General features: G+C 39.3%; 1 protein-coding gene across 2 annotated transcripts in view; it reads left to right on the forward strand.

The window, feature by feature from the left end:
- The window catches only part of NETO1 (neuropilin and tolloid like 1), a 103800-nt gene that overhangs the window by 44082 nt on the left and 43577 nt on the right, over positions 1-16141 (forward strand). For both annotated transcript variants that reach the window (XM_070361513.1, XM_005897502.3), the window contains exons 5-6: positions 13139-13180; positions 13299-13426. In XM_070361513.1, the coding sequence (XP_070217614.1) occupies positions 13139-13180; positions 13299-13426 (170 nt within the window). The remainder of the gene's footprint in view (positions 1-13138; positions 13181-13298; positions 13427-16141) is intronic.

Raw genomic sequence — 16141 nt, forward strand, 5'->3', positions numbered from 1 at the left:
TCTTGATGAAATTAATATTTAATTCACTTTTTGATGATATATTTTGGCTTTTCTTTCAGGTCCATTTTGTTTAATTGAATACATTGTCATTTTTTCATTTATTATTGTTATTAACACTATTTAACTGGCAAATCATTTTGCCCTTCTAATCTCAATCCTTCCACATCTCCATGCATTGCTTGTGGCTGTGATAAAGGGCTGCTCATGGCCAAGTTTGGGGATTTAAAGAGCAGAAGTCTAGCTAGAACTCAAAGATTCTGTCCTTGGTGAAAGGAGGTGGGAATTGTGACTTAAAAGTAAGATCACATTTACATATAAAGACAGAACAAAGTCTGGTCTAGACTGGGAAGCCATTCCATGGACTTCAGGAGGATTTTTCGGCAGGAGTGTCCTGCGTGCTTCCACACAAATCAATTGCTAGTGCCAGAGCTTGGCTTGTTGAATTTGCTCTTTTTTTCTGGTCCCGTTGTGGCTCTCTTTGCCCATGTGCACTGCTAGTGCCTGGCATACACACTCTAGTGTCCTTGCCAAGGGTACCAACAGAGAACATGCCCCACGTTTCCAATTAGAGGCTGTTCCAGTTCTATTTAGAAGGGGCTAAGCTCGTCAAATTGACAGGAAGTTCAAAAAAATCTTGCCTTAAAAAAAAAAACAATCTTGCATTGAAGCTAAATTTGCTTGGCTTGTACAACTTTGCTATTGTTGTTGTTCAATCACTAAGTCGTGCCTGACTCTTCGTGACCCCACAGACTGCAGCACGCCAGACTTCCCTGTCCTTCACTATCTCCCGGAGTTTGCTGAAACTCATGTCTATTGAGTTGATGATGCCATCCAACCATCTCATCCTCCGTCACCCCCTTCTCCTCCTGCCCTCAATCATCAGGGTCTTTTCCAGTGAATCAGCTCTTTGCATCAGCTATGACTTATAAGGCTTCTTCAGGATACTTGCATTTATATTTTTAAATGAAATGAAAGACATAGCATTTTAATAAAATATGTCATTTTATTAGTTGTCAGTGATGTGATTTATTTAGCGTGAAGTGACCTAAATGGGATGAAAGATGCTGATGTGAGGATGAGCCATTCCTCACCACCCCGCTCCCACACACATACAACTTGTGGAGCCACCCCTGCTTTCGGTTCCTGCCATGTTCAGAGCCAGGAGGATTCTATTCCTCTGTAGCCATGTACACACACGCCGGGCAGATTCCAAAGCAATTAGTTATCCCCAGACTCTCAATTGCTCTCAGGAAGTCATTTCCTGTTCTGACTCGTCTAGGCGTAAAACCTCAGATCCAGTCTCTACTACCTGCCATGGTCTGCTCACTGGCTGTAAAAGGATTTCCAGACATGAGGCTGAATGAGAGGAGTATAGAGTTTATTAGAATCAGAGATGCTGTTAGAACAGTGGGCTGGCTCAAGAGAGAGTCAACCCCTTTCGTGGACTAGTAGCCAATGGTTCTGGGCTTCCCTGGTGGCTCAGCTGGTAAGAATCCACCTGCGATGCAGGAGACCTCCATTCCATTCCTGGGTCAGAAAGATCCCCTGGAGAAGGGATAGGCTACCCGCTCCAGTATTCTTGGGCTTCCCTGGTGACTCAGATGGTAAAGAATCTGCCTGCAATTGGGAAGACCTGGGTTCAATTGCTGGGTTGGAAAGATTCCCCTGGAGGAGGGCATGACAACCCACTCCATTATTCTTGCCTGGAGAATCCCATGGACAGAGGAGCTTGGCAGGCTACAGTCCACAGGGTCGCAAAGAGTCAGACACGACTGAGCGACTAAGCACAGCCAATGTTTATAACCTGAAGACAGAGAAAATCCCTACTGGAAGAGTGGCTTTAGGTGACTGGTTAGGATACTACAGCTGCTGCTGCTAAGTCGCTTCAGTCGTGTCCGACTCTGTGCGACCCCAGAGATGGCAGCCCACCAGGCTCCCCCATCCTTGGGATTCTCCAGGCAAGAACACTGGAGTGGGTTGCCATTTCCTTCTCCAATGCATGAAAGTGAAAAGTGAAAGTGAAGTTGCTCAGTCGTGTCGGACTCTTAGCGACCCCATGGACTGCAGCCTACCAGGCTCCTCCATCCATGGGATTTTCCAGGCAAGAGTACTGGAGTGGGGTGCCATTGCTTTCTCCGAGGATGCTATAGAACAGGTAATAAAATGAGTATTTTACCAAATATGGGGCCAGGGAACTGGCTGTTTAAGATCAGGAGACTCATGGTAACAGTTGCTATGTGTGTGTGCTAAGTCGCTTCAGTTACGTCTAACTCTGTGCGACCCCTTGGACTATAGCCCGCCAGGCTCCTCTGTCCATGGGATTCTCCAGACAAGAACACTGGAGCAAGTTGCCATGCCCTTCTCCAGGGGATCTTTCTAGCCCAGGGATCGAACCTGTGTCTCTTAGTCTCCTGCATTGGCAGGTGGGTTCTTTACCACTGGCACCACCTGAGAAGCCTTTTGGGCTTGGTTAATCCCAGAAATTTTTCCCTCTGACCTTGGTACAAGGCTGTACACCTGGGACCTTGAAATAGGCCTCCACACTATCTGCCAAAATATTTACTCTAAACTCTCCTATGGTCAACCTTCCAATCTTCCTCCTGATTACTAAACAATACTCACTATGCATGTCAAAAGACATGAATGGGTACCGGGAAGGGAGCGATGAGAAGTAATGGATGAAGAGAGGAGGGCATTGGAGGTATTTTAATCACTGACAGTGCTGACAGCACAGTTGTGCCAGCAAGAAATGTCCTACTAAACCAGTTCTAGTGGAAAAAGATGGTTCAGAAGATGGATTCAGTTATTTGTGGTTTCATGTGATTTAGGACCTACTTAGGAAGCCAAATCCAGCCTCTGTGCCCCGACACTGAATTAATTCTAGGAGACAGAGTTCTGGATCACGTAGAAAAGATTAGCTTTGTTGCTTTGTTGAATGAAGGGGGCCGCAGTGGGCTGACGTCCTCAAAACTGTGTGTCCCAACCTGGAGGTGGTAGTGAGTTGTTTTGTATTAGTGGTCCAAAGAAGGCTTGATCAGCTTGTGGACATGCTCCTGATTGGTTGGTGGTGAACTAATCTGGAGTCAGTCATCGGCCTTGTGGTTCCAGTGGGTCTGGGGTCTATGTGTTTGTGGGCAGCATACTGTTAACCTCTCTCACCTGGTGGGGGTTTCAGTATCTGAAAAACAGGTCAAAGATACTGTGCTGTATGGGCTTCCCCAGTGGCTCAGCAGTAAAGAATCTACCTACTGATGCAGGAGACTCAGGTTCGACCCCTGGGTCAGGAAGATCCCCTGGAGAAGGAAATGGCAACCCACGTCAGTATTCTCGCCTGGAGAATCCTGTGGACAGAGGGGCCTGGTGGGTTACAGTCCATGGGATGGCAAAGAGCTATGGACTAACTAACAGCACCGTGATGTGTATCCCTTGAGGGGAAACCAGGACTCTGGGCCAGGCCTGCACTATTGTTTCTTGACTGCTCCTCTTTATCTCTGCATCTCCCCCATCCCCTACTTCGCAGTTATTTGGACTTGGTCGTTACAACTCAGGGAGGGTCCTGGAGGCTAAATGAAGACTGTTTCCGGTAATCCAGAAATGGGGGACACAGGAAGCCTTTTGTGCCCAGGAGCCCCACAGGGTCTGGCTTGATTCCATGATCATCTACTTACTGGATGAGTGAATGAGGGAATTCTGAGAGAAACTGTTGGCAGGGGAGTGGTTTGCCAATAATCAATCAAGAGCTTTCCTGGTTTCCCTTGGACAGAAAATTTAATACGTTCTATAATATCTGATTCAAATACCAAACTCTGGTTTTGGACAATCTAATTTATTTCTTTTAATTGTCTTTGTTATTCTTTTAACCTTCTGATGATTTCTTCTTCTCTTCTTTCCTCAAGGTTTGTCTCTATTCTATAGAGAAATGCATATTTTCTGCCTGGAATATTACTATTGCCTTGTGACTATCAAAAACAAACATTGCAAAAGCCTACTTCATGTGAACACAAGCAAAATCCAGCATCTGTGCATTCATTTTATAAGGAAGAATATATTCTCTCAGTATATTTAAAATTAAGAATATGAGCATCATGAGGACACAGAAAATATTTACAGATAAATAAATAAGGAAGTAATACATCTATAAAAACCATGCAAATATCAATAATATTTTACAGGACTTGCAAACTTCCTTCCAAAAATTCTTGTATGTTTTTATTTCTAAAATTCATATATGCATAAATTTTATGTTAATCTAGAAAGAAGAAATCATGATATGTAAACTCTGCACTGCGGGCTACAGTCCATGGGGTCACAAATAGTGGGACACAACTGAGTGACTAACACTTTGACATTCATATTCACGTTTCCCTTATGAAGGCAAACTCATAGTGAAGCCACTGTTGTCATAGATAACAGTAAACCTTTAGAAGAGGCTTAAATGCATATTACACTGTGCATTTTATACTGGGTTGATGTTGCTTCTGGAGAAGAGAGAAATCCAATTATTAGAACACTATACACTATGATGATGCAAGCTATCTTAGTACTGTGCTGCCGAGTGTTTTTGCAGTCAGTTTTTAAAATGGCATCCTAAATTCAGTTAACCGATTTCCAAAACCACAAACAGTACTTTTCAATCTTGAGTAGGAAACAAAGCTGAACACCTATGGGCTGCAGGCAGGTGAAAAAGATAGGAAAGTGCTTATTGACGTGGGCAGTTAGTTTCGAGGCAAAGGCTGATTTAATAAAGATACAGACATTACAGATTTTCAAAAGTAAGTAGAGATGAGAGGTGGAGACATTATGGAGCTCATGACATAATTCAGGCTGTGTGAGATGGTGAAAATTGGACGAAAATACCAATTAGCTTTCTCTGGTTGAGCTGTGTGCACTGCAAACATATTACAGTATCAAAGTTGATTTCTATAATCAGGGGGTTTTACATGGCCATGTCAAGCAATTACATTTTCCCATAAATGTTCTTCTAGAAACACTGCTGTGCTCTATGGTATAATGGCTCACTTGTACATTTAAAAGCCTAAACCAACAACATCTTGATGTTAGTTAAGAAAAATATGCTTCCGAACTATTTAGTGATTTGTGCAAAGTTTTAGGTTTAGCCTTTGGGTCAGAACTAGTTTATTTTTCTAAAGTTGTCGAAGCTCTATTTTTTTTTCATTTGTAAAACGAAGATGCTTCTGATTTTGATTTAGTCATAATTTAGTCAGATAAACAATAGTTTACTGAAAGTCCAACTACAAACTGGGGCTTCCCTGGTGGCTCAGATGGTAAAGAATCTCTAACAACAATGCTGTAATATTGCTAACATTGTGGAAATTTCCTTGGAATGTAAAATAATGAATTGCACAGTCCTGAATTTAATAACTTGCCATAAGAAGTTTTGTTTGGATTAGACATTTCCCCATAATTCAAAGATGGAGTTGGTTAAGGCAGAAGTTCTGAAATATTTTGGTCTCAAAAGCCTTATCTTCTCTTAACAAATACTGAAGACTTCAAAGTGCTTCAGCTTATAAGCTATATCATTCAGTATTTGTCATAATAGACATTTAAACTCATGAAATTTTAAATAACTATTAATTCATAGAAAAATCACACTGAAAACCAATTACGTGTTAACATAAAAGCATATTTTAAAACATTGATTAATATTAACATATCCATTAATGAATATTAAAACAATAATAATTAGGGGGATTACATTGTTTCACAATTTTGTCTGGCTTAATAGAACATAGCTAGATTTCTCAGATCTGCTTCTGTATTACAAATTTCTAATGTGCTCTTATGATGGAAGTATATGAAGAAAATTCAGCCTCACAGAGAAATGTAGAGGGAAAAGGGAAGAGTGTTTCACAGCCTTTTCACATGGATACTAGCCCAAACTTCATAAAGTGATAGTTTCTCAAAGCTTAGTTGCAATGGGGAATGGGAAACTGTGTCAGTGTTCATATTCTGTTTCATTAACATCTGTTAATGTATTTTCCTCTTCAAATGCCTCTTTTACCCATGCATAAGTTATTTAACACCAAAATCACTAAATAACGGTTATTGGATCACTGTTAAGCAGATCTTCCAAATATGAACATATTTCATTACTCAATATCGAAAGTCACACTTTTCACATAAACAACAGTCACACTGAAAAATTACTTCGGTACTGAGGATCTATCAAATACACACTGATGGATATGTTTCAGTTCGCTTGAATTTCTTCGTTGGCAGCAAATATTTTCAGTTTGTTTTCCTTGAAAAGTCAGCAGATTTACTCTGTTCTTTCTGCAGAAAAGATATGTAATCAAAATTTTACATTTTGAAAAATTAGTAATTTTGAATGCCTCATCAAGGAGATTCTAAAGCAAGAGGCTTTTGTACCGCCAGGAATGCACGGGCATGAATTATGTAACGGAACCTAACAGCTAAGGTTTGGTGCCATTGTCCTGATTCAGCAGTTTTATTCACTTATTACTTTTTGCACCATCAGTGCAACTGTCAACACAGATGTTTCAGTGGAAGTCCTAAGATTTAAAAGTTATCCAACAATTTGAATATTTCAATACTACTTGTGTTTGTTGCCAAGCGTTCATATAAACGAAGATCTATGATGACTTTGAGAAAAATAAGCAAGCTCAGCCATGTCTATACATCTGTCTATCTGTTAGAAAAAAGTAAGGTTCCGTAGACAAAATGTTAACTGTCTTCTTGTTTAAAGCTAAAATTTTACATCTGCAAGTTTCTGTATAGTTGGAAAGTGGCAGTGTCTTGGGTTTTGTTGCTTTTTAAAAAAATACTCTTCAGCCAGTAGACATTCAACAGTGTCAGCTGACGAAAGCATTGCTTGATTAGTTTTTCTGGTCTGTGTGTGCTTCTCTAGTCAACACAATAACTTGCTTTGTAAGATATTTCAGTGACTGTTATTTTTAGTTTGAAAAGTGAAATGAATTTTTGCTTTTTTGGTTTTGCAATATTATTTTTTGTTTATTCAAAATTTTCCCAAATAAAAAGTAATATGTAATAACTATGCAATTATATAACATTATCTCATATACAATTATTAACATACATTATTTCACCATAAAATTAAAATATGTGTATTTTACTATATTTAAAGAGGCATTGTAGACTTTTGTAAAATTAGGAAACTTGCTTTCTTAACCTAAGTGCATGTTTTAACACCTAACGATGCTGAAAAAGAAATTGAAATAACAGAGTTCTCTGACTCATGGAAGTGAAAGATCTCCTTCAAAGAAAATGAACTAAACTCTAAATAAGAAATGAAAGTATAATGAAATCTGTACTTCCCCAGGCTTCATAGATGTTAAAATTTAACTGACTGTGTGTTATGCAACAGGACATTTTTGAATGGTATTACTGCATTAGTTCAATTGTGGCATAATTTTGAGGTCAATCACTAAAGAAAAAGAACTGAATTTTTCAACTGTAAATGTGATGAACTCTTTAAAATCGAAAAATTATCTGTTACAGCTTTCAAACTAGAAATGCAAAAGACAACAAAGCATCTTAAAAGGTAAGTTCTCACACTGGTTGGAGAAGCAGACACAATACTCTCTCTAAAAGAGAATTTTAGCTTTTAAAGAGCGTATTATGTTTATGTTTAAAATATTCAAGACTTCCCAAACTATTAACTGTCTCAAAATAATGCTGCAATCAAACTATCACAATAAAACTACTATAAAATATATTTCTCCTAAATCACAATAGGGCAAATTATTAACATCAATAAAGCTGAAGGAAAGATAGTTTTTTTTTTCCCCATCTTTTCATTTCTTATGTAAAGCTTTTTCATTTTATTTGGAGTACATTTCTCCTTTCCATAAATAAGAAACCTCTTTGAAATATGAGTTTCATTCTTTTCTCAAACTTTAGATGCAGACATTGTAATGGTGATGGAGGAAGTGAGTTTTAGTCTTCTCCATTTCTGACAAAATGTCCATCCTTCACAGTAAGAAAAATATATTATAAATACATTTGTTTCATTTCAGAGGAAATACTGTTAAATTTCATAATGCTTATACTTTATCTATCTATCTATATCTATATATATATGTGTGTATGTGTTTGTGTATTTATAAAATAGGACAGGAAAAACGTACTAATTCTAGCTGTGCTTCCGTGTGGACTCAAGACAAAGTTCAAGATTTCTAAATTAGAATGTATTGGACAAAAATGGAGTTATAGAGATTATGGCAGGGGAAATTAAAGATAACAGGTCAGTGCCCTATTAAATCATTGAGAATAAAGTGGGCTCATCTCTGAAACTGTATGTCATCTCTACCCTAAACTCACTGCCTGAGACTGCTCTTGAAAACATGAGCAAATCCTTCTTTAACCACACTTGTGATGTTATCACGTGTCATGTAGGATCTGAAAAACTCTGCCCTACATTCTTGAGAAATGAGGATAGCAAAAGACAACATTTTAGTAGGACTGTGAAACAGGTTAGCCATTGGATATCATGAAAGAGTCTCCTGAACCCTAGAGGCCCCTGACCATAACTTGAACAGTGTTGGGTTAGGAGAATAATTTGTGATAATAACAACAAAATCCTAAAACCTCAGTAATTTCAGTAATTGAAATTTACTTCTTGCTCATGTAGCCTCATCAGGAAAAGGCTGTGCTCCACTTCCATTTCGGAATTGGAGCTGGAGTTCTACATCTTCGAGGTCTGCCTTCTGATGTTGACCCCGGGAGAGAGAAAGGGAGTGGATAATGTTTTCAAGAAATACTTGTGAGTTCAGCCTTCAAGTAAACATTACTGTTTTGCCAATATTTCACTGGACATGGTACCCAGAATTGCAAGGAAGCCTGGAAACATAGTCAGCTGTGTGCCCAGGAAGAAAAAAGATGTGGTTCATTAAATAGGAGGTCAGTCTTAAATACAACACCTAAGTACACTTAAATACAACATTAATGATTTCCTATAAGTGCCTCTGGATTGGAAAAGTGTTGATATAAAGCATTGCAAATCAGTCAACAATATAAGATAATCAAGTTATATCAGTTCATATAACTCATACAAGTTATACATATAACTTGATTATCTTGTATTGTTGACTGATTTGCAATTATTTTTATACGCAAACACTAAGACATATGTTATATTCAGTAACATTTATTGTGTACCTATTATGTCCAAGCAGTGTCTTGGGTCATGGATAAAGGGAGGAAGAATACATATAAAGGCCCTTGTGTACTTTTTTATAGTCTAGTGGGAGTAGGTGGTCAATAAAAAGATAATAAATATGAAATAATAATGAGTTTTTATATTTAAAAAATGAACAAAAGAAAGTGGGAGTCAATGCTGCCTTAGAGGGGGTCATTCAGAAAGGTCTTTCCTCAAAGATATTTGAGCCAAGAACTGAAGAATAAGAAAGATTCATGGGTGCAAGAGCCCTTCGGGAGAGAGATTGCAGACCTAGAAAAGAGCAAGTTCAAAGTGCTGAGCATGAGAACAGCCTAGGGTGCTGGAGAAACAGAAAGCGTCCATGTGTTTTGAGAGGAGAGTGTGAGGTTAGCAGCCTGGGGTGTGCTGGGCAGGTGGTCTGGGAAAAGAACAACCAGGATGTTGTGTTTCATTACAGAGAGTTGTGGCTTTAACCTTAGGGCAGTGGGAAGCCAGGTGTGTATCATGATTTGATTTGTGTTTTTAAAAGTTGATTCAGATTGTTTAGTGGGGCATAGACTTGGGGAGCTCTAAGTCCAAGGTCACTGTGCTTCTGCATAATAATTTATGTCATTGCCCTGGACAACCTGAAGCAATAAATCAATCTCAATATCCTTAAATTCGGTGTTGGCTGTTTTTACAAATCACTGTGTTGTTTATTTTTTCTTTGTTTCTGCAGCTCACAGGGGCCATGTATTAATGTGCTGGTCATATTACTGGTGTCTAATTCACAAATGATTATTTTCCCCAAAGAATTTTTTTTAAGCAATCAGTGCTCTCACCATTAATACAATGACAAAAATACATTTTTTCAATTCTCAGAACTGGAATTTCTCTCAACGTTGTCTGGCATGAGTTATAAAAATGACAAATGTTAGCCTTCAAACTAGAGAATAGAATACCAACTACATTCTCACAGGAATCACAGGAACAGCTCTGCAAGGTTGAAACATTCTCATCAAAAAGGAGATAGTGAGTAGCACTAATGACCATTGTTAAGTATTATGCAAAATAGTAAAAAAGAATGTAATGAATAATAAAGAGTCCAGATAACTGAGGATGAGATGGTTATAGCGCATCACAGACTCAACAGACATGAGTTTGAGCAAGCTGTGGGAGATAGTGAAGGACAGGGGAACTGGGCAAGCTGCAGTACATGGCGTCTCAAAGAATCGGACACAACCGAACAACAACAAAAATAACTGAAGTAGGCAAGCTTAATGGCTGGAGCTTTTCAGTACCAATAAAACTGCTAAATGATGACAGGCAGTTTGCATAATTCTCTACAAAATAATTCTTTTCTTGTATACAGTAGGTATTAACATACGCATTTCTTGAAAAAATGATCAAATACCCGTTGACTTAGATGAAGGGAAAAAAGTCTCTGCTAGGAGGAGACCGATCCAAATAAACTCTTTGTCCTCATTTCTGTTTCTTTAATGGAAATTCCATACAGGTATTTCTGTTTTTCTTTTCTAAAAAGGTAAAAGAACTGTTTTCAAAATACTTATGCAAAATAATTTCTTTGTTGATTCTAAATGTATTGTTATTCTAACAGTGTCCTGCAATAAAGTGAGTCTAAGAAGAGGACAGAGGACGGACGGGTCTAAATTGTAGGGGGAACAATCCTACAATCCTTTCAGCTTCAACAGATCAGTGCAATTTACTAGTTAAAAAACCCACAAAAAATTAAATATTTCCTTTACTTTGTAGAACTAGTGACATCAGTCTGCAGTTATGGGCTCGTGCGTTCACATACAGAGATGCACTAAGAGGCATTCTCAGATACACACGGACATACACGCACACATGGTCTTAATATCCAGACCTAATTCTATCCAGAAAGAGTGCTAGCCTTCAATACTTCAGCCCCAGACCATTATTAAGTGGTGTCTTACAAAACATTTCTAACTTCGTACGACTTTTGATTTATCACTAATACCATAGTAGCAAAGACAAATTAAATTTCACAATCATCTTTTAAATTGAATACCATGTGTCTCCAAGATAAATCATAGCCTTTGATGCCTTTGCCCATAAATAAGAGAAAATCAATTCAAAGTAACCGAGACTATAGGGACGTGTATTGTTTCAAAAAGCAAGAAGCTCAGAGAGTTGCAAGTCCAGACAAAGTGAATACAATGCCCAGTGATATCCTTAAGGACTCACAGTTCTCCATGGTTCCATTCTGCTCATCATTTGTTGCGGTTGTTTAGTCACTAAGTCGTTTCCGACTCTTTTGTGACCCCATAGACTATAGCCCGCCCGACTCCTCTGTCCATGGAATTCTCCAGTCAAGTATACTGGAGTAGGTTGCTGTTTCCTTCTCCAGAGGATCTTCCTGACCCAGGGATCTAACCTCATCTCTTGCAATGCAGGCAGATTTTTTTTTTTTTAACCACTAAGACACCTGGGAAGTCTCTGCTCATCAAAAGATAATCAGCATTTTCTTTCTTTAGCCTCTGCCAACATCATAAGTTGCCCACCACACATGATCCCAAAGGGGCCAACACCAACATGCCGACAACCTGAGCTGGGAAAACTATACGCCTTGTCTCTATATATTATCAAGTGAAACGTTCTCAGAAGCCCTCCAATAGGTTCAGTGGTATGTTATCCTGGCTGCATACTCACTTCGGAATCAATTCCAGGAGATGGAAACGAGACTACCACTTTTGGTTTATAACAATTAAGATGCTGCAGAGGCTCATGGTAAATCAGGCTTCCCTGAAAGCACATATGGGGCTTCCCAGGTGGGAAAGAGTCCACCTGCCACGGCAGGAGACTCAAGTTCAATACCTGGGTCAGGATGATCCCCTGGAGAAGGCAATGGTACCCCACTTCAGTATTCTTACCTGGAGAATCCCATGGAAAAAGGAGCCTGGGGGGCTGCAGTCCATGGGGTCACAAAGAGTCGAATACAACTGGGTGACTGAGCAGGAAAACACCTAAATGAGCAGAGAAGGACAGACCCCTGGACTGGGGGAGACTGAGAAGACTGGGAAGGGACTGGATGTTGAGTAGACAGAATCCTGAGGAGCTCTTTGAAAACTAGCATGGGATGAAGAGTTGGGGAAGAAGATTTGAGGAAAACAGGATGGGGAATTCCCTGGTGGTCCAGTGGTTAGGAATCCTCACTTTTACTTCTGAGGGTCTGGGTTCAATCCCCGGTCAGAGAAGTAAGATCTCACAGGGTGCACAGCCCAGCCAAAACAACACCACCAAAGGAGCAGTGTAGCGCAGTCGGCGGAGGAGAGGGACTTTATGGTTTATGGTGTTCCACTTTCAATTCTGTTTCAACAATTTAAAGACTCTTTGAAATCACACAAAATAATTGTATCTAGAATAGGTGGACGTTTACCCAAACCTTGACTTACCTATGGATTTTGTTGTTGGTTAGTCGCTCAGTGGTGTCAGACTCTTTTGTGACCCCCATGGACTGTAGCCTGCCAGGCTCCTCTGTCCATGGGAATTCTCCAGACAAGAATACTGGAGTGGGTTTCATTTCCTCCTCCAGGGGATCATCCAACCTAGGGCTCGAACCCATGTCTCCTGCCTCTCCTGCATTGGCAGGCGGATTCTTTACCACTGCACCACTGGGAGGCCCCAACTATGGATTCATTTTACAAAAAAACAAAAAACAAAAAACCTGTTGTCTGATTATAAAGACAATGAGTAAGATTTTTACTTGATTATTAGATGAAGGAATGACATTGGAAGGTTTTTTAAAGTGGCTCTTTGATAAAAATCCTGTAGTAATAATATTATATAAATTAACATTATAGTCTTAACATTATTATATGGTTTTTATTTAACCATTTAATTTTCCTTAATAGGTTTATAAGGGAGATTCCTGAATGATTCAATGATATCTTACTCAGTATCATTGTAAGTCATAAATACAGAATAAGACTAATTGTCTTTTTCTCAATTTTTAAGATCCTGACTTTAAGGACCTTGGAGTTTTGAAACCATTACCAGGTTGGTAAAACAGATATTTAATACTGTTCAGAGACCTTTGTTTTCTGCTGTGATCTATACTTTTGGTTTATTACTCAAGTTCCATTTTTGTATGTTTGTCTGGCATCTCGTTATTTAGTGTGTGAGTTTGAGATGGGCGGCCCTGAAGGCATTGTGGAGTCTATACAAATTATGAAGGAAGGCAAAGCTTCTGCTAGCGAGGCTGTTGATTGCAAGTGGTACATCCGAGCACCCCCGCGATCCAAGGTCAGTCTCAAGGTGAAATGCAGGTTTGACAGACAACTTGAAAAGTGTCTCCAGCATTGCATTGCTTTGAACCAACCAGACATGCTAGTATATTTCCGAATGCAATCATAAGCAATCATTTTATTTTTGTTTTGAAATGTAGCGTGTCTTCCTCTGTTTAATGTAACTTTCAGGGTCACAATCATATGGAAAGAATGCTGAAGAGATCCTTGAATAATCTGGACAAGAGACTCTAGGGTAAATCTACCTCTAAAAAATGGATTGAAACGTTGTAAGCAAGCTATGGATTAATTAACTTATGCCCTTATTGTCAGTATCTGCAGTTTGCTTGCTTTTTAACTTAAACTCTGTGAAAGAAATTGTCCAGGGCTCACAAAGTCATGTATTTCTGGTGTGTAGCATTGTAGTCCAGATTCAGACTCCGATCTCTGTTTTGGAAACACTTGTTTAGGACAACTCTATTCATGCTATTATGGATGTGTCTTAAGAAATACTGGGATGAGAATTTTGTACCAGTAGCAATCACTGGTTTAGTGTGTTGATTATTTGCTTATTCTCCCTTTATTGTCATCCTTTAGAAGTAGAATATAGTTACAATAAGGCTTTACTGATTTGTTAGATTTAGAGTTGCTGGTTTATTGAAGTTGAACAGTTTGTCATTTAATTAATTGGCCTAGTATGTATATAAACTCTCAAGCACTATGGTGAAGAAATGAAAAATTATGCTGTCATATCTCCAGTTTAATTTTTAGACAACTATGTATCAAAATAATCCATGAAATAAGATCATTGAGGTATTTATAAGGTGTAGTAGAGTGAAGGAGAAGACCACTAGCCCCTGGTGAGGGGAATCAAAGGTAGGATCAAGTTGCATTGCAAGGCATCTTCTGAGTTTTGATGAGGAATGATGCTCTTAGGTAGACAGGGTGGGACTTGCCTTGATAGGTAGAGTAAATAGCTTCCCTAAGGTCATGGGATCATAAGAGATCCCCACTCTCTGGGATTAACTGCATGTGACCACGTGAAAGCAGAATTCCGGAGGTGAATCGTTAAGCTGAAGGATTCTGTTAGTGCCCTTCAAGAGCCCAGATTCATCCTGAGAGCGTTAGTGATGCATGTGCGTATGTGTGTGCCAAGTCCCTTCAGTCATGTCCGACTCTGAGACCTCACGGACCATAGCCCGCCAGGCTCCTCCATCCATGGGATTCTCCAGGCAAGAATACTGGAGTGGCTTGCCATGCCCTCCTCTTCGTGATACATACAAGACTGTGAAACAGCAAAGTGATGTGGTCAGATGTTTCAAAAAAACAGATCTTCCTTGTCTAGAAAGGACAGAGTTGTCACCCCAGGCTAGATATGAAAGAATTTGTGGCTAGATATTCCAAGTGAGGGAAAAATAAGACTCATCTCCATGTGAGTTGGAGGAATATTTCAGGAAATATTTCAGGAAATATTTTTATCTTTCTTCTCTTGATTTCCTATGCATATGTCTTTGGGGTTTGCATATAATTTGGAAGTGTGGCATATTTTTCCCAAACTTCTGGTGATGGAGATTCAGACCATAGTCCACTTTCCAGCTTTACCACTACAGGTCTCTCTACATCAGAACAATTCTTTTAAAAGGTTAATTAACTTTGTTAAAATTATGATTTATGGCGAAAGACATAGTAATATTTCCATTAGAAAAATCCAAGGCTACTGGGGACATAAAACCCAACCTACTACAAAGATTATGTGAGAGTTCAATTGCAGTTTATTATGTTCTTACTTAATTCGTGGATTCACGTGTGCTATTCATTTTCCTTCAACTCTATGAGTGAAAGCTATTTTAGATTTTTTTTTCAACAGGAAGTATCTGAGCCCCACCTCATGGTCATAACTGGCATCATTGTCACCGCAGTGTCAAAGAGAGGGTGTCAGTGAAAGCGCACACACCGTTTCCTTCCAGCTGGTAAATAGACCATCTTTTGTAAAATCCCAGAACAATGCCAGGTGTACCTGCCTGCTACAGAATCTGGCATTCTGTGACCCAAAGGGGAAGCCGCCTGCAGAGCTGGACAAAGATGGCTCTATTGTGACAGGCCTTCTCTGTTAAATTAAAGGTTAGGGGATAGGAAGTGGCTTTGAATAACTGTCGAAAAAAGCAAGAAGTGGAGATGACGCTTTACTTGGGGTTTCTATTTATATGGAGGTCCTAGCAGCCTAGGAGAACAGACTATCAAAGCACAAGTTAAGCTTGAAATGGCTCCTGTGAATATGTGAATGATAACTGGTGACTGCAGCATATTACACAATGAAAGTGCTAAATAGCTTACTGGGGTTCCATTAAAATTTACGTCAAGTGTATGTCGCTTCTCAGCCCTTTCATAAATAGAAAATAAACTATCTGATACCGCCTTTGTTTGAGAATTGTAATACAGATGATTGCCTTTAATTAGAATGTGATTAACCCAGATTTCTTAGAAATTGGAATACCAGAGCCAGAAAGAAAGTTGGAAATCCATTACTGATAAGTGTGTTTAACAGATGAATAAGCAGAGTCAGGATAGTGAAGTTGGTTAACAATGAGATGTTGAAATATGTATCTGTAAGCAACTCTTTCGGAGTAGGCAATGGCAGGCCACACAGGTACTCTTGCCTGGAAAATCCCATGGACGGAGGAGCCTGGTGGGCTGCGGTCCATGGGGTTGCTACGAGTCTGACACGACTGAGCGA

Source organism: Bos mutus, chromosome 24, assembly GCF_027580195.1.
Source record: "Bos mutus isolate GX-2022 chromosome 24, NWIPB_WYAK_1.1, whole genome shotgun sequence".
In the NCBI taxonomy this organism is placed as follows: domain Eukaryota; kingdom Metazoa; phylum Chordata; class Mammalia; order Artiodactyla; family Bovidae; genus Bos; species Bos mutus.